Source organism: Acomys minous (assembly GCF_964271855.1).
Source record: "Acomys minous genome assembly, chromosome: 2".
NCBI lineage: Eukaryota > Metazoa > Chordata > Mammalia > Rodentia > Muridae > Acomys > Acomys minous.
In genome coordinates, this window is record NC_140484.1 from 143,488,494 (window position 1) to 143,515,440 (window position 26,947).

A 26,947-nucleotide genomic window follows, 5' to 3' on the forward strand; every position below is an offset into this window, starting at 1 on the left:
TCATAGGTCACCAGTCATATGGCATCAAAAAGGAGGAGGAGGAGGGTGGAGGAGGAGGAAGAAGGAGGGGGAGGAGGAGGAAGGAGGACGAGGGTGAAAGAAGAGGAGGAAGGAGGAGGAGGAATGAGGAGGAAGAGGAAGGAGGAGGAGGAAGGAGGTGGAGGAGGGTGGGGATGATGGAGGAGGAGAGAGGAGGAGGAAAAGGAAGAACGGTTAGTTGGAGTGTTTCTTAGGGAACAGAGTGTCCACGCAGTCTCAAACCTTCCTTCTTCCTCAGTGACTTTGCTAGCCCAAGCTGGCGGCTTCCTAGGTGACTTTCAAATGCTCTGAAACTACAAATTGGAAAAGGGAGATTTTTTTTTTAGGGTGGAATGGGACAAATCTAAATTTTAATCATGTGCCACCTGGTAGAACGCACATCCCTTCTAGAATATTCCCACTGATGACGCATAAACTGAACCTAATTATGAAGAAATACCAGACAAGCACATTTTTGCAGAATAAACAGTGTGTCAAGCAAAGTTGCCTTCACAGAAGCCCAGGACAGGCCTGGGGGCTGCTGTCAGCTGCAGGAGCGTAAAGGGACACCATCCCAGTGTTGTCTCAGTTTCCTGAAAGGGATGGTTTGGCTTCAACGGAAATGCTGTGGAAACTTGAGTAGGTCTGAGGAGTAGATGAGTCAGTGTTGACTGCCTCAATCTAATAGTTATATAGGAGAGATGTAGGAGATCACCCTTGCTTGTAGAAAGTACATATGACTGGGGATAGAGTGCTTGTCTGCCATGCAGGAAGCCCTGGGTTTGAGCCATGACACCACATAAACTGGGTGTAGTGGGGGCACACCTGTAATCCCAGCCCTAAGGAGGTGGAAGCCATGAGAATGAAGATTCATTACATGAGTGAGGTCATGTATGAGTGAGGTCATGTATGAGTGAGGTCATGTATGAGTGAGGTCATGTATGAGTGAGGTCATGAATGAGTGAGGTCATGGATGAGTGAGGTCATGGATGAGTGAGGTCATGGATGAGTGAGGTCATGGATGAGTGAGGTCATGTGTGAGTGAGGTTATGGATGAGTGCAGTCATGGATGAGTGAGGTCATGGATGAGTGCGGTCATGGATGAGTGAGGTCATGTATGAATGAGGTCATATATGAGTAAGGTCCTGAGTGACCTCATGTACATGAGGTCAGCTGGGGCTACAGAAAGTCCAGAAGGAAAGGAGGAGGGGAGGGGAAGGACGGTTGGACACGAGTAAGTCAACCGCTCACTCCCAGGTACTTCAGCATGAGGGAGGGGGGCCGTTAGTCTGCCCTTGTTCTTGAAGGTTTGTATTAAGGTTTCCGCCTTAAAGATGTGCTAACAGGTGCATGAGACAACTTGGGGTTGTGGGGAGGAAGGCAGGAAGGATGTGCTGGGGCTTGAAGGGCTGTGCTGAGTTCATTGGTTTCTTCCCAAGGAACAGACTCAAAGCACCTCATCTTATGCCTGCCCCTCCCAGATACTGGGATGCTGATCAGAGTGGGACGCAGCCTGGAACTCACAGAGTCCTGGGGAAACAGTGGCCTCGAAGCAGGAGAAGCACAGAGCCCTGGTAGGCAGGCACCCATCTAGTTGGGAATGGGGAAGAAAGTCCAGAGGAGGCAGCTTCTGAGGGGTAAAGAGCTATGGCAGCTGGGGGAATGGAGCGTGGGGTTGGCCTCAGACCAGAGAAAGCCAGGACCTTTTGAGGATCCGGCTGGCAGTCACAAGGGTGGAGCAGGAAAGAGTGGGGGTGGCACAGCAGGCGCAGTGCAGAGGGCGTTTGGCAGGAGTGGGTCCTTAGCAAATGTTTCTGTTCTGTTTTGATTTGGTTTGTTTACTTTTCTTCTTCTTATCCTCCATCCCTTCCTTTGGCAGAACATGTCTTCTCTGGGAACTCAGCAGGATGCTAGTTTAAATATTTAATAACAGTAGTAGTAATGGCTAAAATGTGTGCCAGCGACCCAGTAGTGGAAACAGTACTGAGGCAATGAAAGGGCAAGTGAGGGTACTCACCGTCAAGGCTGAGCACAGCAGCTCCATTCCTGAACCACGTGGTGGAAGGAGAGAACCGGCCTGTTCCTACTGGCCAGGTTGACCTCTGACCCCCACAAGTATTCCAAACATGTATGTGTCTGCTCATGCACATGCGCTCATGTGTGTGTGACTGAAAAATGTAATATATTTAAAATACTATTATCTCCTCACATTAACAAAGAGAAAACCAGGACACACTTACCTAGTATCGTGTCAATTTTAGGTGTACTTTTTATCTGCTTTATTTGGGTTTCTTATGCCTCTACCTCCCTTCTCCACCCCAATCCCTTCTAACCCTTAACACCGGGTAGGAGAGGAAGGTTAGTGGGGAGAGAGTTGTAGTTCTCTCTAGCTACCTCCCGCTGGTTCGGGTCTTCGGCTTCCTTGGGGCGAGTCCAGTCTTTCATGGTATCTCCAACTTCTTACCAAATTGCATCAACAGCAACTAGGAGCAGCAACATCCTCCTTCCTCGGAGCCCCCTTGCCTCTCTGGGCTCCAGCATTTATTCCTCTCCAGAGTCCTGAGAATCAAACTATCTGCAGGCAGAGATCACGCCCTTCTCAGAGCCTGCAGGAGGCAGATAGTCTGCTGCTGTGCACAGTCTGGAGCAGCCCCATATCCTGTACCTGGGATTGAGGCAAAGCCATGTTTACGTTACATAACTGAGTTTTTAAAGACACCAAAACTTCCATTACAGTCACAGCTGGGATTTTGACCTCCATAGTGAAAGGTTTCGGTCTGCCGCCATGCCTGGGTGCATCTTTAGTGTGGCTGACTTCACAAGAAAACTGACCTCAATGATTCTCCACCCACAAAGGCAATATGGCAGGTGTTGGTAAACTGCTGGTGCCACCCAGGCTGCCTCCCATTACCCCGTTTCCACTGCTGTTGGTGCCTGCTGCTCTGTCCTCTGATGTGTGGCACTTGATACGGGCTAGAGAAACTTGAAGCCTGGGCTGGATCAGGTAGGGGGTTTGCCCATGGTAGGCTGTGGATGTCACAGCTCATAGTGGTGGAAGACAAGGCAGCAAAGCATAGAATGACAAAGGAGCACGTCCTAGGAGGTCCTCCATGAAAGGTGGTTGCAAAGCAAGAAAGGACATAAAGTTAGGTCAGGGGTCAAAGTTCAGAATGGAAACTAGACAAAGTCAAAAGTACAAAATCTAATAAAGGCTCATTTAAACGTGGTGTCCCTACAGGAAGCACTTACTGATACATACTTAACATTATTTTCACCAATCTGTTCTGTCTCATTGCTCCAGAGACTCGGGTGAGTACTCGGCAGACATTTAGTGGGTACCTACTGTGTGCCAGGCTTGTGCCAAATATCAAAGAGGGAAAAGAAAGATCAGGGCAGAATGTGGGTGTTCCCCTGACAACTTGAAATGCCACACCCATTTCCACAGTACACACATTTTGACACCTGGGAACAGCCAAGAATTTATATTAAGAGTTACCAGCAGGGGACAGCTGAGGGAGGGAGCAGAGTCTCTCCCCAGGGTCCTTGCCCAGTTCACCTCCTAGGCAGCTTTTTGTGCAGAGCCAGAGGCTGCAACCCTCATTCCTCCACAGCCAGGGAAAGCCCTCCTTTCCACAGCTCTCCGTCAGTCAGCGATGAGCCTGATGCTCATCATGCTGCTTAGAGGGGCCTCGAAACAAGGTTTGTACCTTGCAAGTGGGCTCTGGCATAAGACAGGTCAAAAGTGTCAAACTGGACTCTGTTCAGTATGAGCCTGTTTTCATACTGGGCAGCTTGAGTCAGTTTACACAGGACCTTTTTTTGCTGCTTCTTGGCTGTTCCCCAACCATTAGCATCATGACCATGGTGGAGGGTTAGAGGTGATGGCATTTGAACAGGAGCAAAATGACACAGAGGATAAAATGCAGGACAAGCAATGCTGTGATGCATTTTCTTTCACGTGGTCAGCGTCCTCTAGGGACAGCAGTTTGCTGTCTTCACCCTCATGCTTCGTAGCTTCAGTTTGGGATTCTCCTGACGCTCAGAGGCAGGAGGAGGAGGGACAGGTAGGTCAGACCTTCCTGGGCTCCAGAACCATTGCACCTCTTCACAGATAGATGGCCTTGACACACGTCTCTGCCTTGGCTTTCTCCTCCTTTGCTTTCTTTCTCAGCAGCAGTGGCAGATAATTGCTGGTAACACCAGCACTGACTGATAGGTACCTGTTAAAGTGTCTGATAACGATGCTGAGTGATGTGAGCTTCCACTGACTGATGGGAGAGCCCAGCTACCGGCCAGTGCGGCATGGGTAGGGGTGGAGGTGAGCAATAGAGAGCCTGTACCTCTTTGGAGTCCAGCAAACTCTCTAGATGTATGGACTAAATACGAGTCCATGAGAAGTTGGAGGAAGCGGCACCAGGTAACGTCTTCCACGCACCTGCCTCATGCTAGGCCACTTCTCCACCAGCACAGCCCGTGAGTGCCCAGGAAACAGATTCCTAAAGACTACGTCACCTACTACAGAGCCGGGGGCAAACTCACTCGGTCTGACCACAGAGGTCTCTCCTGTCATGTCTGCCACTCCCACATCTCAGCCTGCGTCCACACATCTTCAGCCTGTCATTCTTCACGGGTACCCACCCGTCCAATCCTGTCACCCTTGATAGTTGTAAAATAAGATTTTCAACTTGAGCGAATATTTCAGTTGATAACCCAGCTTTGGGGGGTAAAATGTAATGTTCTGTTTTCATGAATAAAGTTAATAAAATTAGCATTAAGCCTTATAATATATATCACAAAGCCAAGAGAAATCGGATGGCTTGAAAGTATGCTAATAGCATCAGATTACTTAATGTAGGATTAACCAACAATCCTAAACAGCAATAGAGATAGAGGAAAACAAAATTAATGTGATTAAATGTACACTGAGACTATTTATTCTGCTGGTTGTTAAGATGTAGTCAGCAGTCAGCCTGCAAAGAGAGTTTGCAGCTGCCGCCCCAAAATAGCCATGCCTCGCTCTCCTCAGCTGCAGCTAATTAATGTGATTTTCCTAATAACAGTTTCCTAATAGAAGGCAGACAGTAGCAAATCAAAACAAGTTCATTTTCATGCTGATGAGGCCTAGCAACAACAACAACAACAAAAAGAGCCCAAATGGATCCAAGTGGAAATGGAGCTCGCTGTAGGCATCCACGTGGAGTCTCTCATGCACACTGACCTCCAGGGCTGGAAATCTATTGCCTAGCACAGCGAGCTGTGACATCGCGCCAGGCAGTGGGTCACAGTGGGATATTCCATAGGCTCCAAGAGAAGAGTGTTCTAGACAGTTGTTCCTTGCTCCAGGCCTACGCCTGGTCCATATTCTCTTAATTTCCTAGCCCCTCTTTTCTGAAAAGTAAAGAACTCAAGTTGGCCGGGGTCTGGTTGTCCCAATGCAGATGTGGCTAGCATCCCTCACATCTGGCGTTGATGTCTTTGGCTCAAGTATTGGTAACTAACTGCTTTTACCAAAACGTGTTGCAAGTCAGAGCAGTTTACCCCTCTACAAACTGGCTTGTACCTCTTAAGGGGGGGCAGGGTATGGATAATGAGAATTTATTAACTTTTTTTGCTGACTGTCCAGCACAATAGTGTTGCAAACTAGGCCAGATGGTGACGTGAGACCTCTGGCTGCAAGGGCCTCCTGGGCTTCTCCAGCTCAGCTTGAATAGAAAAGAGCCTAAGATAGCTGGCGCCTGAATTACAGACTTAAAAAAAAAAAAGTAGCTCCATCAGCCCAAGGAAGCATGATGCGTGTTGATGCTTTGGATGGAGGCATAGTAACTCTGTGTGGTCTCATTAGAACAAGTTTATTAGCAAATAGCCTCCTAGGATAATAATCCTGCCATCTTGTTTCCTTGTGGTATATGATACCTTATAACAAAGATATCCTTGGCACAGAAGTCCTCCAGAAGTCATATCTCTATCTGATGTAAAACAAAATGCACTTATTTGCAAACGCAAAACAAGACATTAACCAGGGCACTGACCCTGCAGAGTTTGAGCGTTGGCTACAGCATGGGAAGCATGTCCAGGAAGGCCTTCAGGAAGCATGTCCAGGAAGTCCGTCCAGAAGCAAGTCCAGGGGTGCTGACCTCCCCTAATGGCATTCCTGTTCTCTTACAGAAATGAGAACACTGAGCCCGCCTTCTCTCCTCCTACTCTGTCTTCTACCGTAATTTCTCAGATCCCCTCTTCATGGAAGTTTTAAGCTGTTCCCAGGGACAAAGGCTCTGAGCCCCTCCCCCCACTCTGAGACACACAGCAGGTGGATATATGTCCCATTACTTGCAACATTAGGAGAGATCATTTTAAGATCTGTTGGGGTTTGATTTAGTCCTTACCCCTTGGAGCAGTTTGCAGTGCCACAGCTTGTTTAACAAGACAGGAGGCCTGGCGTCCTTCCCTGTCCCCATCACAAGCAGTGGTGCTTTACTTTTTAAAATTCTAGTCTCTTGCATTCTACTATGTATTAAAACAAATTCTCATTAATTTCTTCACGTTTTCCATTAAGAAAACTAGAGCTCTGCACGTCTTCTCGCCTTCCTCCTTTCTGTCTTCCTCCCTTTCCCCTCCCCATTCTCTCCATCCCTTTCTTCCTCCCTCTCCTCCTGCCTTTCTTGTCTCTGAAAGGATTTTCTGCGAAGACTACAAAAAATAAAGTATCAACCACACCCAGATTTTAAGGCTTTCATGTAATCTCATGTTATTGGTTCCCACATGATAGTAGCTCTCCTCTGATGAGCTCATGGGACATAAGGATGGGGTTGGAGTGCAGACATTGAAACAGGAGGCTTGGAAGAAGTCAAGGGGTGAGTGAGGAAGAACGCCATAGGCAATCAGCAAGTGCCTTTCCTGTAAGGACAGCGCCATCCTTGGCATGTCCTGCTGCTGGTGGACAGGCCACCACCCTGCGGGTCGACAACATGGTGAAAGAAAGACTTTTGAATTCAAGCCCAAGGGCTCCTTTGGAGAACAATGCAATGGTTGCATCAGCCAGGCTGGTTGCCTTGGACAAAGCAAAGCAGATGTGGGCAGCCTTTCCACAGTGGAAAATGTTTTGTGGCTCTGACCAGGCCATCAGCGCAGGAAGCTGATGGCCTGGCACTCTGGGTACAGCTCTGAGAACTGCTGAAGGCCTGATGCTCCTTGCCAGACCTTGGCTATGTTGGCAGACACTCGGAACTGTGTGCGGGTTATGAACGCTGAATGCCAGTTAAGGTGCAGTATTGAAAAGTGCATCAGATGGGCACAGCCCCAGAAGCTCCTGAGTAGGTGTGGTGCCAAGTGCTAGGAGGGCTATACAGGTATGCCAGACATCCACCCCCAAAAATCTCACAGCTTTCACCCAGGAGTACAAAACATAAATGTGTAACATGTCAAAGAGTAAAACAACTTAGTAAATATGGTTAGACACAAACTTCAGAGTGCCAAATGCTACCTGGACACTAACAGCAGAAACTGTGTTCTAGAAGTTCAGTCGTGGACTACATTAATTCTGATCGTCCAGGTCAGTGATGAGGAGGCAGGAGAGAGATGAGTAGGATGGAGAAAGAAAGATGTGAAGTCTTGGATTTTATCATAAGACTGGGTGGGTGTTCTGGCTAGATTGTTTGCTTTGTCAACTTCAACCATCTAGGATCATCTGGGGGAAGGTAACCTTAACTGATGGATCACCTTCATCCAACTAGCCTGTAAGCAAGCCTGAGCATTTTTCTTGATTGATGAGGAGTGCCCATCCCACCTTAGGCAGTGCTACCTTAGACAGGTGGTCCTGGGTGGTGTAAGAAAGCAGGCTGAGTAAGCCACAGAGAGCAAGCCAGTGAGCAGCATTCTTTCGTGGCCTCTGCCTCAGTTATTGCTTTCAGATCCTGCCTGGTACATCCCACAGAAGAGGATGTAGCCTGGATTCCCTCAGTGGTGATCTATAACCTATAAGATGAGATTCCCCCACCCTCAAGTTGCTTTTGGTAAGTTTTATCACAGTAATAATAATAATAAAAAAAGCAAACTATAGTGGAGGGGCAATATGGCCTATTCTCTGCACACAGGGAGAGGCAGAATGGGGTTTGTGGGAAGGGAGTATGTTAGTCTGAAACTTGGTAACAGATTTGCTTTGGTCGTAGTTTTTGGAGGTTCAGGAGCATAGCACTGGTGAGAGTCCTCTTGGGTGTGTGGAATAGCAGAAGACGACATGGCAGGAGTGCATGGGAGAAGGAAAAGGTCATGGTGCATATCAAGAAGTCAGAAACACTCTTAGTCCCTCTGTAGGACACTGCCCCCACCATCTCCCATGAGGCACTGCTTCTTAAAGAGCCCACCGCTTCTTAATGCCACCACACTGGGGACCAGTCTTCTAACACAGAGGCCCTTGGCGACAAGCCAGTTGAAAACCATAGTGGGAGATTGTCCTCTCTCAAAATGGCTTATGCCTCAGGGTTTGGGACTGTGGGCGTGTGGCTGAGCCTCAGGACTGTGGTCTACAGGTGAGAGAAGAGCTTTGCTGAAAGGAGCCCTTCTCTTAACTGGACCCTGTGCTGGGACTCTGTGTATTGCTGCCTATGTGAGAAAGTGATCGTGGCCAGAGGCAACAAATAACCCCCCCTCCCAGGGCAGAGGGTGGGCAAACTGGACGTGTTGGGATGGAGTGGAGACAGTTAGGAGGGGACTGCAATCATTGCACAGGAATGTCTCCATCTAATCTGTGTGACCTTTACTTTGGACACGACCAGAAAGAGCTCAGAGGGTACTAAAGTAGGCAAGCAATGGCTTCTCGTCCAGAGCGCTGGTTCTTACGGAGTGTCTCCCCAGTGCAATTAGAATGTTTACGGTTTCTCATTCTGTTCTCACACATTCCTTAGGGGTCCGGGTCTCCGAACCCCCTCCCCCCAGTATGAACCATAGGCTCCCGATTGAGGATAGTCACCACACCCACTGCCCATAAGAGAAAGTCTCTTGTAGCACTCAGTCCTGCTGCTCCACAGGACACTTCCAGTTCTGCAGGAAGAAACCGGAGGGCCATAGGGAGGCTGTCTGGAAACAGAAAGGATGGTAGGTAGCCTTGTACTGCCATCTGGATTGTTCTCACAAGAGGACAGTGTTCTCTGAAGGGGACAGTGCTCTCACAAGGGGACAGTGCCCTGACTTACAGGAACCCATACAGGAGGATGTAGACAAAGCCAGGAGAAAGCCACATGAACAACAGAGTAATGGGTAAAGTCGAGTCAGCCAGAGGGAGCAAGTGACATTTTCTCTTCCTTCCAGGAAGGGGCAGTTATGTGATGATACCCACACTCTATGATGCAGGGGTAGGGATTCTGCCCAGAACACCCGAGAAACCCACGAGTGAAGCCTCGCTCTTTACTTCTTGTTTCTCAGCTCAGATAAGTTATATTTAAGATCAAAGCCTGGTCTGGAGAGAAAAATCAGTTGAAGCCTCTGGTGCTTGGAATAAAAATTTAACCTTAATCTTTAGGGGGGGATAAAATGGCACATGTCTTGGAAGGGGACTATTGCCTAGAATGAAAGTCACGTCATCTTTTATATCTGCTACCATGTGTTTCAGACATAGTGGTGGTTCTTAAGAGTTAGGGGACCCCCTCTGAGAAGCAGGTGAAAGGGAGTAATTCTCAATCATAACACACAAAATCTGTCTGCAGACCCCAGGTTAGAGGCCTGAGTTCAGTGGGCCTTGACTATGGCCTCTGCTAGATTTCAAGGTGACAAAGATGAACAAGCTGGATCCCTGGGCCTGAAGGGCTCAGTGCCTGGTGAGAGTTTATAGTTTCAAAAAGATGGAGGGTGGGTTTCAGAGAGACCGCCAAGAGGTAGGCTAACTGTGGGGTTCAGTACTAACCATGAGCTGCTCATCCTCAAAGAAGCAGTCAGACCGTCTGTCTGTCCCTTAATGCCAGCAGTGCCCAGGATACAAATAGTCATATTGCAGAAGTCTGACTCACACTAAAGCTGCTGGAAAAGGAAAACTTTTTTTCCCCAAAACATCTGCTGGACTCATTTATGTATTCTTTGAAAAAAAATTACCAAGTACAGATATTGTTCTAAGTCATTTACCTTTTTAAAAGATTTTATTTTATTTGTTTATGCATATGTATATGTATCTGTGTATATTTACACGTGAACACAAGGGCCAGCAGAAGCCAGATGAGAGTATCAGATCCCCTGGAACTGAGGGTACGTGCAGTCTTACATGAGCAGTATGTGCTTTTAGCCACTAAGGCACCTCTTCACCCTAAATGGCCCATGTTTTCTTAAAAGAAAAATATCTAGGGCCCTGCTATGCTCATAGGTTGGTGCCTAGCCCAACTGACATCAGAGACACTTCCTCCAGCAGCTGCTGCAGAGACCCACACCCAAACATTAGGTAGAGCCTTGGAACTCCACGGGAGAGGAGGAGGAAGGATTGTAGGAGCCAGATGGGTTGAGGACACTAGGAGAATGCGGCCCACAAGGTCAACCAAGCAAGGCGTATAGGGCTCACAGTCTGAAGAGGCAATCACAGAGCCTGCATGGTCTACACGAGGTCTTCCACATACATACTGTGTGGTTGTTTAGCTTAGGGCTTTGTGGGACTCCTAAAAGTGGGAGTGGGGGTGTTTTTGACTCTTTTGCCTGCTCATGGGACACTTTTCCTCTGACTCTACTGCCTTGTCCAGCCTTGATAAGATGGTTTGTACCTAGTCTATTGTATCTTGATGTGCCATGTCCAGGAGCTATCTCTGAGAAGGATGCTCTTTTCTGAAGGGAAGCAGAGGACTAAGTGGATCTGGGAGAGAGGGAAGGCGGGGTTACCGGGAGGAGTGGAGGGATAGGAAGCTGTGTTCAAGACATACTGTATGAGAGAAGAATAAAGAACAAGAAAAATATCTAGTGCCGAATGATGTGTGTGAGGTAGTGCCTCTCCTATCGCATGTCCCACAATTAAACATATAACTCTTTGTAAAGCTAAGAAATGTCATGATTGATTTCAGCCACAAGGGAGAAACAATTAATGGTCAAGTGATACTTTTAAAATATGATATTCTGGTTAGGACAACTCTTGAAAAGAAGACATGGTCCCAGAATGGCCTACGTGCTATTCGTTATGATACAGCTGGGATGTCATCTGAAGTCGGCTCATCCACGTTCTTTAGGGTCTTTCTAGGAGCTGCCAAACTCAAAGGCCCTGACCTAGCAAGAATCGCTAAGGATTTCTGCCTTTTCCTTAGTCTTGGCTTGCGTACACAATAGAGCTACTGGGTCAGGGAGGGATCCCCACACGTATCTTCCCTTCATGCTTGTACCTGGGCCCCTCTTTCGGGCACATCTCTCTACGGACTGGGGTGTATACTTGAAAACGAACCCCAGCAGAAAATGGCAGGAAACTCTGCATTTGGTCCTGGAACCCAAGGCCTTCTTCTAGGTCATATCCACAGTTATCCTTTTCTGACCAAAGCACCCGTGAGGGGTCATCTTCACTATCATCGTGACTTCATTTAGAGTCCCCTAAGAGACACATCTCTGGGTAGGTCTAGAGAGCTTAGCGGAGAGGGGAAGACTCAGCCCAAGCATGGGTGAAACCACTTTTCAGCAGGGGGTCCCAACTGAAGGAAGAGTGACAAGGAAGCAAGCCAACCGAGCGCCACCATTCATTCGCTCTGTGTCTTGATCAACCCAGATGTGTAGGTAGAGCCATCCCCCTGCTGCCATGCCTTCCCCACCACGGTGGACGGTCTCATCTGAGACTGCGGGGCAAAAGAAATCCTTCCTTTGCTTTCTGCCAGATTATCTCACCAGCGAGACTGGCAATCAATGCAGAACTCCTGTCCACGCTCCTTGGCGTAGCTGCTCACAGCTGATGCCCTAGCGTGCCACCTCCCAGATCCTCCCACCTGTTTGAACCATCACCGTCTGTACCCTCGTATCATTTTGCTCATGCTCTTTTCTGTCAGCTAAGCATGCTTTTAAGATCAGGGTTCACTAGGAATTTTAACTAATGATGGTTTCAACAAATTGCTTTTATTTTCTTCGCTTAATGGGAAAGCCAGAGAATGTGAACACTGATACTGTCTGAGAAGCTGTTGTTGCGGGGAGCTTACCAGTGGTGACCACTCAGACCCAGTGGACAGCCAGCTGAAAGTCTTTATCCCAACCAGCTGGGACCAAGGTGTGGCCCTGAGTGTCCAGAATATGGAGGTTTTTATTTGTTTGTTTTTTGGTTTTTCAAGGCAGGGTTTCTCTGTGTAGCCTTGGCTGTCCTGGACTCACTTTGTAGACCATGCTGTCCTGGAGCTCACAGAGATCTGCCTGCCTCTGCCTCCTGAGTGCTGGGTGTTTTGTTTTGTTTTTTCGAGACAAGGTCTCTCTGTGTAGCTTTGGCTGTCCTGGACTCACTTTGTAGACCATGCTGTCCTGGAGCTCACAGCGATCCGCCTGCCTCTGCCTCCCTGAGTGCTGGGATTTACAGGCTTGAGCCACTGTGCCTGGGCTTGAGTTTTAAGGGCAGAGACCTCATCCAGGCACCTTGCTCAGCAACTGAAGGGTTTGCTTTGCAGAGTGAGCAGTTTGAAGCAAGTGGTTTTAACTGAAGCTAAGATAAGCACTTAACCAACCAGAGAGGGGTTCCTCATAAACAGGCAGCTAAAAAGTTGGGGGGGGAGAGGTTAGCTGCAGGAGGTTCCACACAAAGGAGTTAGCTAGACATCCTGACCTTTGCATCCTAGAATAGAGTTGGGTAGTTTTCCATAGGATTCTCATTCAAGAGACCAGATTCTAGTTAAACTTAATAATGGCCTCATCAAGAATCCAAGATGGAGGAGCCTCTGCACTCACTGTCTTGCCCCATCATGGCTTGATGTCAGGACTAGAGTCTGCGTGATTTCTCCTCACCTTTTCTTCACAGTGGCAAATGGTTGTCTCATTTGATTTGCTTGCTTGGAGTCAAGGCCGGACAAAGAGGAACAGATTAAGTTTGTCATAAATTTCTTGTAACTGGAAAACAAACCCTGCTCAGGAAGTCTCCCCTCCACTCCGAAACACTGAAACCTATTATAGGTCACAAGGCCGTGCCTTCCATCTGCAGGGAGGGCTGGGAAAGCAGGCGCTGGCTGTTATGACAGACTTGCCGGGTACCAGCCCGGGCTAAGTGACAGTCTCGGCTCATGGATGAAGCAGGAGTAGATATCCATAGATCTGGTGCTTGCTTTATACTATTGACTCTTCAATTTCAGGCTTCTCTCTCTCTCTCTCTCTCTCTCTCTCTCTCTCTCTCTCTCTCTCTCTCTCTCTCTCTCCACACACATACACACACACACACACACACACACACACACACACACACATACAATCTTATTCATCACTGTGCCTCCAAGTCTCAACATGATCTCCTAGACCTTAGTAAACACATTCATGAATAATGAAAGTCTGGTCTGAATGCCTCTCACATCTAAATGAATTCTTTTAAGAGACATCCCAGTTTTCTCCTTTTCTTTTTACACCTCTCTTAAGATGCAACAATCGATTCTTCATTAGTTTTCTCGTGGACGGGGTAGGGGCCATCAGCAGCAGCTGTTGTCAGGCCAGCCTTGGTGAGTGGAAGACCGTGTTGTCAAGGTCATGCATAACTGCCATGTCTACCACGTGGACACTTTGTTCATGGGCACCACTGGGCAATGGCTGGGTGGTTGGGGAAAGAGACCAACTGTCCACAGGATGGGTCAGCCTGTCTACTTGATGACTGAACTCCTCCTCAGCTGAAGTCACCTTTGGATGAGCATTTACATGAGACAGAAGTACCTTCACATCCTTTGCCCATCTGGAGAGACCTGTCCACACACTTCTTCCCCAAATGCCCTTCTCACCAATTTTCCAACCGTGCTCTTTCCACATCCCTGACCATCCCTGATCATCCAGCCAACCCACTGGCTACAGTCACATATCTGGCCATTTCTCCTTTTAAGCAAAATGTATGACCATGTGTACTGTCCAAAGTTCTGCCCACTGTGAAGATTTCCCTTCACTGCTTGTCCCACAGTAGTGTTGTAATGCTACAGAAGTCCACTGCTGGGTGGTGCCTGAGCAATGTACAGAACTATCTGGAAACAGGCCACTGTTTTCTCTTCCTCAGTCAACCGATCATAAGACACATCTTGTGGGGCTATATGTACATGCTTAGCAGCCTTTTATTTCCTTGTTTTATTTTGTTGTTGTTGTTGTTGTTGTTGTTGTTGTTGTTGTTTTTCTTGAGATAAGGTTTCTCTGTAGCCCTGGCTGTCCAGGAACTCAGTTTGTAGACCAGACTGGCCTCAAACTCACAGAAATCCATCTGCCTCTGCCTCCTGAGTGCTGGGATTAAAGATGTGCCACTACCACCTGGCGTCAGATGGCATTATTAACTGAAGTAGAAACCATAGGCGTTCAGGCAACTTCTTTGGACCTGCTTGGACTCAATCATGTTTTTACCATTTGGTAAGGGATTGCTTCTGTCCATGTTCTGTTTTATGACTTTATGGGTCAGATAATACTCAGCTCATGATGGGCAGCTCGGGTCACATGGTAACTTGATGGCCCATTGTCAAATGTTCAGTTTCCACTAAGGCCCAAGCAGACCAAGAGCTGTCTCTCAAAGGGAAAATAGTTGTTGGCAAATTCCAAAATCTAAAAGGTCTCCTCTGTGACTCACTATAGCTGCTGCCAAAGGCTCCAAACAGCATCTCTTTGCACTCACATCAAGTAACATCGGGTGTGCTGGGTCCAAGTGTAGAGCATACTACACAGCAGCCTGGGCCTTCGGTTCCAGGCCCCACACAAAGCTAGAAGCTTTCAAAGTCACTTGGTAGATAGTCTGGAGTAACACACCCAAGTGAGGAATGTATGGTCTACAGAATCCAAATAGGCCCACTAAATATTTTGCTGCTATTTTGGTTGTGGGAGGGGACAGGTGCACTAACTTGTCCTTCACCTTAGAAGAAATATCTCTGTATGCCCCACACTGCCAGACTCCTAAGAATTTCATTGAGTTAGAAGGCCCTTGAGTTATGGTTGGATTTATTTCCCATCCTCTGATGAGCGTATGTGCACCCGGTAAGTCCAAAGTGGTTGCTACCTCCTTCTCACTTGGTCCACTCAGCATGATGCTGTCAATATAGTGCACCACTGTGACATTTCATGGAAGAGTCAGGTGTTGGAGATCACTTCTAAGTTACGACACAGGGCTGGAGAGTTAATGTGTCCTTGAGGTGACACTGTAAAGGTGTACTGCTGGCCTTGCCAACTGAGAGCAAATGGCTTCTGGTGGTCCTTGTGGACAGGTACTAAGAGAAAAGGCATTTGCTAGACCAATAGCTGCATGCCGCCATGCACCAGGAGATGCATTCATCTGCTCAAGTAAGGACACCGCATCTGGTACAGCAGCTGGAGCTGGGGTCACCACTTGATTGAGCTATCAATAGCCAACTGTCATTCTCCACCATCCACCTATCACCTGCACCGGCCGGATAGAAGAGGTCAGGTGCTTGATGGTGGCACTGATTTCTTCAGTTCCTCCAGGGATGTGATACTATTTTTGATTCACTGTTTTCCCTGGTAGAGGCAGCTCCAAAGGCTTCCATTTAGCCTCTCCAACCAAAGCAGCTCTCACTCTACAGATCTGGGAACCAACTTGTATGAATACCTTATCCCAATTATACATTCTGGGAATGAGGAAATGGCCGCAGGATGAGTTCTGGGAACCACTGCACCTACCGTGAGTTGGACGTCAGCCAAAACTCCATTAATCACCTGGCCTCCGGAAGCCCCTACTTTAAGTGGATGGTCACAATGTTTCTAGGGGGTCTTCCGGAATCATCATCAATTTAGACCCAGCATCTAATAGACCCCGGGAAGTCTGATTGTTTCCTTCCCCTCAGTGTATAGTTATCCTCCTAAGAGGCCATCATTTTCTCTAAGGAAGGAATGGAAAAAGGCTAACAGTAAAACTCAAGTATTTTATCAAGGTCTGTCCTCAGGGGATCTTGGTTGTCCCTTCATTCAAGGGGTCCTGGGTCTGCAAACTGGCTCCAGTCTGGAAATTAGTTTACAGACTGACATTCCCTTTTGCCACTAGCCATTGTAGTTTTTTGGGTTTTTTTTTTTTTTTTTTTTTTGAGAATTTTTCCATTTATATAGATCAAACGAAACTGCAGTAGGCCTCTTGTCTGCTTCATCTCTGGAAACACCATGACTGATTAGCCAGTACCAAAGGTCCATAGGAGTCACGCCACCATAAAAACCACTTTGCCTGTACTGCCCATTATAGCCTAGGCCGTTATAGACTTAACTTTTTCCATGCTGCCCAGGATAACTACAATCATTTTGCCTTTGGCCGTTCCAGTGCTGCCACCTGGCCCATGCTACTTTGAGGCCCAATTAAACCCATTGAATTTAATTTATATATCTGAGCAGCAGTGTCTCCAACCCTAAGGTCTGACACAAGGAAAAGGGCAACAGAAATGTGCTTGTGCCCCTCACACCATTTCACATCCTTTAGGCTTGGTGAAGGGCATGGCTTCGGGCCTTCCCATTGTGGAGGACTGGTCCTAGGCAGAGTACCCACTCTAGAATTACAATTCCCACGAGCCTTACAAACCCTCCATCAGCACTAAGCTAAGAGATATCAGCCATCTCCAACTCCCGATCAGTTTGCCAGCCATCTTTGACAAATCCTTCTGGCAGCCATTTAAATATTTGACAACTCAACTGTCTAAGCTTCTGAATTAAGTCTAGAATCTCCATTCACAGGGCCCATATAAGTAGACGCAACCTGATTCATTTCATGTTCCTTCCACCATTGTCTCGTACCCTTAAAATCCAACCCCACACATATTCCCCAGACTTCTGCTTGAATAATTATCAAACTCAGTAAGCTCTTTAGTAGTGTAGCGCCCCTCCTCATGGAATACACTTTCTGCCACCTTCTAGGACCCTGCTTAGCCTTAAGTCTGGTTATTGGTGGATCCAGAGAGACATCAGTACTGTTTTGCTTGGCATCTCCTTCAGAGAAAGTCACTGCTTGTTTAGCAAACAATGAAGAATTAATTTCCTCTGTCAGAGGTGGAAACGGCAATATTTCATGGGGTTAATGGGTGAGTGCATCTTCCACTGAGGGTAGAGCGACTACTTCGTCAGATGAGATAAACCTGTGAGAATCTGAGGGTTCAAGGTTCTCAGCTTTAGCAGCGCCCTCCCACACAGCTCCATCCCACGCTACAGGATCCCATCCTTTACCAATTAATGCCCTTTAACTGCTGACACCCTCCAAGGTGGGGACTTGAATTTTCACTGTGATTCAGCCATTTGGATAATGAGAGTTTTGGGTTGGTTTTCTGCGACTTGAGCTCTGTGGCTGCTGGAGAGAAGATCTCCTCCCGGGGCACACTTAGAAGCCTGTAGACTGTGTATGTGAAGTTGGAGCCAGCCAGTTTTATCACTGAGTTCACTGCTGCCCTCACCACATTCTGAGAGGCTGGGACTTGGTCGGTTATAGTATGGAGCGCATTCCTTTCCTTTGCCAGGTTATTCACCATCAATCATTTTCCTTATTTTCCCACAAATTGTCAAAAGTTTTCTATACAGAGTCACCAAATTCCTTGCCTCTGGCAGTTGGTGAGTCAGGATAATAAGGCGTATTTGTCTCCTTATGGTTGTAAGATAATTTACACCATGAGCGTTCTTCCAGTACTCTCCAAGCTTCTGAGAGAGGCTTCAGTAACTGTAGGTGTTGGCAGATCGGAAGAATTATTCCAGATACATTAAAAAATTCATCTTTATACTTCTGTTCTCTAGAACATTTAGTTGTGGGGTTCTCTAAGGGAACAGAAATGATAGATGATGATAGATAGACAGATAGATAAATAGATAGACAGACAGACAGACAGATATTCTATCTACTTATCTATTTGTTTATATACATAGATGTGTATATGAGGGGGGATTTATTATAATGGCTCACTGGCTTTGGTGCAGCTAGTCCTACAATGGCTGTCTGCCAAGGAACCAAGAACTCATAGTTATTAGGTCCATGAGGCTGGACGTCTCAGCTGGTCTTCGGTGTACTCCAGTATCCTGAAGAAGTAGGATCTAATGTGTCAGTGGAGGAAAGGACTTGCCTGTGAGAGAGACAGCAAGCAGGCTGCCGCCCCTCACCACATTCTGAGAGGCTAAGACTTGGTCGGTTATAGTATAGGACGAATTCCTGTTCACAAGGAAGGACCAGCTTCCTTGGTCCACGTCCTCTGTATAGGCTCCCAGAAGAAGGTGTGGCCCACATTAAAGGTGGATCTTTCCACCTCAAAAGATCTAGATTAAAATCAGGACTTCACACTTTATATGATTTAATTAAGAAAAAAAAATCCCTCGAAGATATACCCAGCCTCTTGGGTTTTAGTTAATTCTAGATATGGTCAGTTTGACGACCAAGAACGGCTGTCACATTAGTATTTATAAAACACATAGAAAAAGCTTGTTAAATAAAAACTAAATGAGATATATCTTTCTCACTCTTCTCTTTTTGCCCCAGACGCAGTAAGTTACTGGGTCCTGGTAAATTCTCCTCAAGCGAGGCTCACAGAGTCTCTATGTCCAGTGCCCTTTCCCAGTAAATGTTTTGTGAGTCAATGGTAACTAATCTGTAGTCATCACATAGTTATCACAAACACCCAGAGCCTCCTACCTACTTGGTCCCCAGCAGTGAACTGTTCTGGAATGTGGTGGAGCCTTTTTAAAGTAGAGCCTCACTGGATGAAGGGAATCTGTGGGGGCCTTAAGTTCTGATACCCTGACCCTACTCTCTATCTGTTCTTTGATTTCTGCCTGTGACACACTGTGACTGGCCACTGCATACTCTTGCTGCTGTGTCTTTCCCAGCATGATAGACCATGGCCTTTAAACTCTTATTCCCGATTCTGGATCGCTCTTCTATTGCTGTGACCAAACACCATGACTAAGAGCATCTCGGGGAAGAAGGGGCTAAATTCATCCTACACTTCCAGGTCACAGTTCATCCTATAAGGAGGGAAATCAGGGCAGGAACTCAAGGCAGGACCTGGAGGAATGCTTACTGGCTTGCTCCCTCTGGCTTACTCACTTAGATCCCTTATCTAGGACCCAGAAGCACCTGCCCACAATGGGTTTGGTCTTACTATATTAATCATTCATCAAGAAAATGCCTCCAACGCCACCACCTCACTTGCTTACAGACCAATCTGATGAAGGCTTTTTTTTCTCTCTCTCCCAATTGTGCTTCCTTTTTCCTGAGTGACACTAATTTATGTTGAGTCAACAAAAGCCAAATCAGCGTGTCACCCTGGTCTCTGAATCTATATCTTTGTGACCCTTAAGCAGAGATTGTGATCTTATTGCTTGGCAGCCATGCAATTCTTGCCTTCTAATAGACAGGACCTTGAGAGTGCTTTGGGTTTTTGTTTTTGTTTTTGTTTTGTTTTGTTTTTTAACTTTACTTCTCCCCTAAGTACATTATCATGGGCTTTCACAATATCTGCTACCTCCAGGATATAGCTCTGAAGTCAAACAAAAGGCTGCTAAGAGTGTACACAATGGCAGGCTCACAGCCTCTGGAGAGTGAGGCCATGATCAAGTCAACATCGGGCGTCTTTGTGACATGAGACAAAGCAGTAGCCTCTGCGTGGGTCACTCCACCTCCACGGTGGCTCCACATTTACTCCTTGGTCTTTCCCATTCACCCCTTTGCTGGTAAGAGGCAATAAATTCAGCTGAGTACACATTGGACCACCTCCATGGAAAATCGCCCTGAGATCACAGAGACATTTTATAAAGTATTCCAAGAAATGTCCAGCAAAAGAAAATTTACTGGAATTGGGGAAAAGGTTGGCAAACGCCATCTGGAGACAGCCAATCCAGGCTTGCCTGGGCCATCTGTTATCTCTCTGAAGCAGCTCACTGAGGTAGCTCCCTCAGGCCCCTCCCTCCACAGCAGAAGCAGGCCAGGCATGAATCATAATAATAGGGGTTCCTGGTTAAGTGTGGGCCAGGAACTCTGTCAGGGCTGGCTAGGTTGCTATAGCAGGGACAACGGCCACCGCTGTTGACCAGTTATTGACATACGATCTTCCAGGATTTGTCTCCTCATGACAATGAAGAAACCACAGAGAGGCCAGCTATATATTTTTAAAGTCCTTTCAATAATCTGTTATCTTCCAAGTCCATTAGTCTCTGAGATCTTTCCCTGATGCCTTTTTTTAAAAACACTAAACAGCAAACCCACATCATAGCAAATTCTAACTTTACCCAGCAGGCAGCTACTCCAGGGGAAAAGAGTATCAAATGAATAAAGCCTTTAGACAGGAGAGGAGCAAACACTTAGAGTTTGGGGAATGATCTTTCTGGAAATGTTCACTACAGTTTTTAAAAGAGAAGTTTGGAAAAGATCAGTGAATTACTTAGGACTTCGATACCCCAAAGTCTGAAATGCTAGCACACCAAGAAATTTAATTTAGATTTCCTTAACATGCTCTCTCCCGATAAGCGAGCATTCAGTATATAAATGGGATGCAACTTGACTGCCAAATTGCAACACAGAATGGAGAAAATTTGTCATTTTGAAATGCTAAGGGAATTCTTACTAACAGCACTCTCATCTTGTAAAACTATTATTTTTCTGAACCATAATATGATTTGTAAGCCTCAGCTGAATTTTATACTTTTGATGGGAATTGTCTCAAAGTGTAAAAAAAATGCATTTTCTCAGAATATAAAATTCTCTTAGGAGCTGACCAAATGATAAAGTGAAACAAATTCTACAACTAAGTGGACAAAGTCTTGGTCTCTGTGAGCACCCCCTGCGGGTAAATGTCTTCCTTGGCAATCGTGGCTCATCTGGACTTTTTCTTATTCTGAACACTTTCCAGGGTGGCACCAACCACCCAAATACTGCAACACTGTCCTAGGCCCAGGGCCCCCATGCGCACTCGGAACCCCTCAGACCTCAGCCAACTGATCACCGTCACACCCTACAGCCCACTAGTCTCAGACGCTCGTCTCCAAAAACTCTGTTTCTTCTCATTGAGTCCTAAGATAGAAACATTAGCAAAAATTAATAATGATAGTTAGTCCCACCCCTCAAGAAGTGTATGATCCAGTGTGGGAGAGCAAGAAGTTACTCCATGGGTTAAGAAGTGCTGTGTGTGGAGTAGGCCAAGACTTCCGGCTCTCACAGGAAAGACAGCCAGCCAGGGAATCAACCTGGAAGAAGGACCGTCTTGGTTGGGTATGAACCCAGTAGCTGTGTGGAGATGAAATAAAAACAACAACAACAACAACTTGGGCCCCTACTTGATCCCCACAGGGTCTGAAACCCAAAGGGCATGGTGCAGAGGCCTCGCCATGCCCAGCCTTTGCCTGGACCACTTAAGGCAATCACGGCTCAGTTCTGGAGACCCACCATGGTCTCAGCCCTCCACAGTGTACACTGTAAGATGCTGAGATGGATACAAGGAAAACCATTACTGTGGATAACATTTCATGGCAACTCATACCCTCACCTTAAGTGAAAGGCAGCATGAGTTAGATCAGGGAGCTCAGAAACAGACAGGGGCAGCTTTGACGCAAACTTCCTGTATCTTCCTGAGTCTCACCTCTAAGATAAGGGTAGAACAAACACAGACTTTTATCTGAAATCCCACAGAAGTCAACCACCCTTCAGACTAAATTGATGCCTAGATATTTGTAGTTTTAACTTATTCCTTTGTAGCAACAATCTGACATTTTCCTCCAGAACACTGGCATGTTTAACTACAAGGGTATTAGTGGCACACACACTGTATTCCTAATATCTGAAAACTCCTGTATTAAAAGATGCATCAATCCCAAGCATGTCAAATTGGAAAATTTAAATGTTAAATGCAAATAATATAAAATACATAAATATATGTGCATACAAGTATGTAGAACGTAGCATATGGTATGTAAAAATATATAAAAATCCTCCTAAATAGAAATGGGCACATGATCAAAGGTTCAGAAATGCATATATATGGGTTTTGGTTTTGTTCCATTTTTTGAGACAGGGTTTCTCTGTGTAGCCTTGGTTGGCTATCTTAGACACTCCTTGTAGACCAGGCTGGCCTTGTAGACCAGGCTAGCCTTGTAGACCAGGCTAGCCTTGAACTCACACGGATTCTCCTGCTTTTGCCTCCGTGGATGCTGGGATTGCCGGTGTGCACCACCATGCATGGCAAAATTATTTTAAAATAGTTATTTTTTCATTGATACATGTGAGTATTTAGCCTGCATGTATGTCTGGGTACCACTTCAATGCCTGATGCCCTCAGCAGCCAGAAGAGGGCGTCAGATGCCGCGGAACTGGAGTTACAGACATTTGTGAGCCACCATGTGGGTGCTGAAAACTGAGCCAAAGTCTTCTGCAAGAACAGCAAGTGCTGTTCTTATCTGTTCCCACCTGCTGAGCCATCCACCCAGATTCTGGGTTTTGGTTTTTAAGCCAGTGTTTATGTTTTATTTATTAACTTACTTAACTAGGTGGTGCTAGGGAGGAAACACAGGTCCTCATGCCTGCCAAACAAATGCTGTGTATGTGGTGTGTGTGTGTGGTCTGTGGGGGGCTGTAGGGTGTAGGGGGGAGTGTGGACATGAATGGTGTATGTGTGGAGTGTGTGGGGTGTGTGTGTGTGATGTGTAGTGTGGGGGAGGTAGGGTGTGTGTGTGTGTGTGTGTGTGTGTGTGTGTGTGTGTGTGTTATGTGATATGGGGGGAGGGAGCACTGTGCAGATGTCTGTGGAAGCCAGAAAGTGTATCAGGCTCCCCGGAGCAGGAGTTACAGGTGCTTGTGAGCTGCCCGACATGCGTCTGAGACCTGAACCTAGGTTCTCTGAAAGTGCAGCAAGTGTTCTTCGCTGCCGAGACAGCTCTCCAGTCCTATGTCTTGTTTTTTTAAAGGGAGTGAAATAGCTTACATTTTATATAGTCTCAAAGCTTGAAGAACCTGGACGGCTTGTGGAAAATACACAGCGTGTACTTGTGGTCTCTATACATTTTAACAGTCATATGTGTCTACAGTTAGGGGTAAGCACTGTTCATGGTCGTGCTTTGAAACCATAGACCTCAGTGAATCTTCTTCCCGGGAAGTTGAAAAGCATTCAGGGCGCTTTGCAGGTGCTTGCAAAGGTTGGCTATAGGGGTTTGGCTGAGATGAAATAGCATCAGAATTCTGGGGCCTGGAGAGCTTGGCATGCAGTGGTGACAAATGAGCTGGGGTGTTTGGAGAAGCTATAAAGGCTTTCAGGGCCATGTGAGTATGTTATCCTGGTATAGTTTGGGTGTAAAATGTCCCCTTCCCACTCATATATTTGACTCTCAACTAGTGGTGCTGTATCTGGAGGTCATGGAACATTTTGGGATGGAGCCTTGCTCCATGGTATGGGTCTTTGGAGAGCAGGCTTGAGGTCCATGGCCCTGCCTTGCTTCCTGACCCATCTGCAACCAGCCCATTGAGATGCAAGCATGTGGCTGCTATGCTCCTTCCCGACACAACCCTGCATCTCCATGCTTTGCCTGCCATGATGAACGGAGCTCCCTCCAGCTATGAGCTGCACAGACTGTTCTTCTGTTAAGTTGTTCATTGTCAGGTATTTTGCCTAAGCAGTGACAGAAGAAACTGTCTCAGCTAGGTTTTCTACTGCTGTGATGAAACACCATGGCCTAAAGCAACTTGGGGAGGAAAGGGTTTATTTCATCTTAGAGTTCATGATCCCCCTTGAAGGGGAGTCAGAGCAGGAACTCGGTGGCAGGAGCTGATGACAGGCCTGGAGAAGAGCTGCTTACTGGCTTCCTCCTCATGACTTGCTCAGCCTGTTATTACAGCCCCAGGGTGATCTGGGCCCCTCCCACCACCACATCAGTCATCAGTCAAGAAAATGCCCTGCAAAGCTTGTCCTCCAGGCCAGTCTGGATTTATCAGTTGAGCTCCCCCCTTCCTAAATGACTCTGGTTGTGTCCAGTTGATAATAAAACTAAGCCAGAGGGAAACTAATACCCCTACAGTTTAGTCACCTTCAAACACTTGTTGGAAGAAACTTTATTGAAATACAACTTGATTTGCATAGGACTTCTATACCACGTGACTTACACCAAGCTATTGTCACTCATCAGGTTTTTTGTTGTTGTTGTTGTTTGTTTTTTGTTGTTGTTGTTGTTTTTGAAAAAGCAGATCTGGTTAGCTCAGTCCTGGGGCATGCCCCTCATAGACATCGATTACGTTTTGAGTAACAGGCCGTTTCTCAGCAGGCCCTGAGATGGGCAGTGATGGACTCACTTTCCCACTCACTTCCCATCAGCTCACTGACTTCCCATTCATGGGCCCTTGTCCCTCCTACCTCAAGGATTTTATAAACACTGCCCTCTCCTTTTCTTACCGCTTCTAAATGCCTGGTCAGCGCCTTCTCTTCCAATCTCATCTGAGGAAGTCTTTTTCAGGGAAGCAGTCCCCAGCTCAGTCAGGCCACCCTTCTGTACTCTGTAGATATTTCCGTGGTAGCCCTCCATCACCATTAGCCTCGGTCTGTAGCTGTGAGCTTGGTTGCTTTATGCATCCCCCTCCTGTGATATGAACCTTGAGAATGACCCGAGTAGCCCCACTTCTGCTCTTCACAACGGCCCTGGTGCTTTCCTCAGTGTCAGCCACGAAGCATGACCTCTGGCAATAATTTGTTGAAAAGCTTCCCATAAATACTACAAAAGAAGGAAGCTTCTGCGGTTGGCACAGGGAGAGAGCCTTCCACTGAACCAAAACTGTGGGGCTCAGAAACTTCCCAGGAGGTCTACTCTTTATGTTCCTGCAAGGGTCTCTGGCACAGGCAAGAGGCGCCCTGAAAAGTACTGCTGTAGGTGGCGGAGTACTGCGATGGGCAAGAGGTTTTATTATTTGGCTTTGAGGTAGCGGTGACTGTTAAGTCTCTTGGCCTGAGGGAACTTTCCCACTTAATGGTCAAGAGAGTGGATAAAATGATCAAGGTCGTTTTGTGTGGACACGAAGCATATTTCATTTACTCATTTCAACATCTTGTCTCTCTCTCTCGGGTAGGGAAAGACGTAAAAGGCATCTGTAGAGCTGGTCTAAATTGTATTTTTTGTGCAAGACTGGATGCAGCATTGACGTCTCTTTGGAGAGTCATCTTGGCCTTTGCCCAGACCATTGGGGAAGTTGTCTCTACTCAGTACAGATGCCCGAGGAGAATGTGGCCCAGTTCCTAGGTCTGGAATCATGGGAGTAAAATAGTAGTTCTGTGTGGCCAGCTGCAATGGAGTCAAGGGATGCCTTTATCTGTTAAATAGGGTGAATCGAAGTGAAAATTACCTTTTGATTGAGTAGCATTGCTGAAGAAAATCAATAGAAGTAGCTTGAGATTTATCGGCACCGGCTCAATTTTAAGTGTCACAGACTCTTAAAGTGCTAGAACGCTGGGTTTCGGGAGCAACCCTTTTCTAGGCCGATGGAAAATAAACAATACAGTGAGTTAGAGGAGAAACAGCGTATCTGCTCTATCCCAGAGGGAAGAGAAAATATGTGCTGACCAAAGCTAAGTCATTTGCAACCTCAAAATATGCATTCTAAATTCTAAGAGGCCACATTTGATGTGTTTAAGGGAGAGAAACCACAGCCGACATTGCCTTTGTTCAGAGTGTAGGAGATGGTTTTGTCTAGACTTTCAGGATTGATATAGAATGACATTTTTAGAACAAATCAAAAAATATTTTTGAATTCCTCTTTTCCCTTCAGGAAAAGGATTTGACATGCTTCTAAAATCTGAATGCGGCGGGTCTATAAATGGCCTCCATCATTTAATAGGGAGAGGAAGGTAAAATAGGCCGATGAGAAAAGATGCTGAAAATGCCATTGGTTCACTTTCTTACTTCAGTAGCAGTGCCATCAATAATAATCCAGAATCTAATGTTGAGAGGGTGGCTTCTAGGCATATGCTAGGCTCTTAACATACATTTTTCTGAAAATTCTCATGGTGACACCATAGGACAGGTGTTGGCTTGTCTGTTTATGGATGAAGAAACAGAAGCACAGAGACCTGGGGGAGGAGAGCTGCCAAAGCATGGGTGCCCAAGCAAGGACCGTGTTTGACTGTCCCTCCAGACCTGTCCCCCTCACCACTATGTCCACATCTGTCTTTCCCCCACAGGGCCAGCATTGTACAGAAGCGCATTATTTATTTTCAAGACGAGGGCTCTCTGACCAAGAGGCTGTGTGAACAAGGTAAGAACATGCAGATGGGGGTGGCAGGGCGGGGGGGGGGCAGATGGGGAGGGGTAGGGGGGAAAAGGCAGAGGGGCAGGTGGGGGGGGGGACTCTTTGGGTTTAAGCATGGTTGCAGGAATTCAGGCATGGGGCTTTCTGAGCCCCCTGGGCTCTGCCTCCTCACGTAGCTCTGATTTTTAATCTGGCTGTGTGCTATGGATAATTGGATCCGCCTTAAGCTCTAATTACTCGGTTGATTCCCTGGGTAGGAGATAATGTACCTTATATTGGTGGCGTCTTCTTATTTTTGTGAAACAGTGATTATTCTGAAGGGGTTCCTTGGAATAATTCACAGGACTTAATTAAGGAATGCACAGTTTATACCTTCAAAAAGCCCACAGTGGCTCTCTGGGGATAATCGCTCCCCAGAACTTGTGTGGTACCTGAGTAATTATGGGGTATTTTCTCCAGAAAGGACCAGTAGAAGATAAGAGTGCCAAGGGTTAGAGGGGAGGGGACACTAACCTGGCGATTTTACCACATTCAAGTCTCTGGCCCTCAGGCAGCACGTTTATAAACTCCCTTCCCTTGTGCCGAACCATTTAATAAATGTCTCTT

General features: G+C 46.7%; 1 protein-coding gene across 1 annotated transcript in view; it reads left to right on the forward strand.

Annotated features, from left to right (window-relative positions):
- SPON1 (spondin 1) overlaps positions 1-26,947 on the forward strand; it is a 284,780-nt gene that overhangs the window by 97,198 nt on the left and 160,635 nt on the right. Inside the window, exon 4 of the mRNA XM_084772987.1 lies at positions 26,274-26,347. Within this exon, the coding sequence (XP_084629113.1) occupies positions 26,274-26,347 (74 nt within the window). The remainder of the gene's footprint in view (positions 1-26,273; positions 26,348-26,947) is intronic.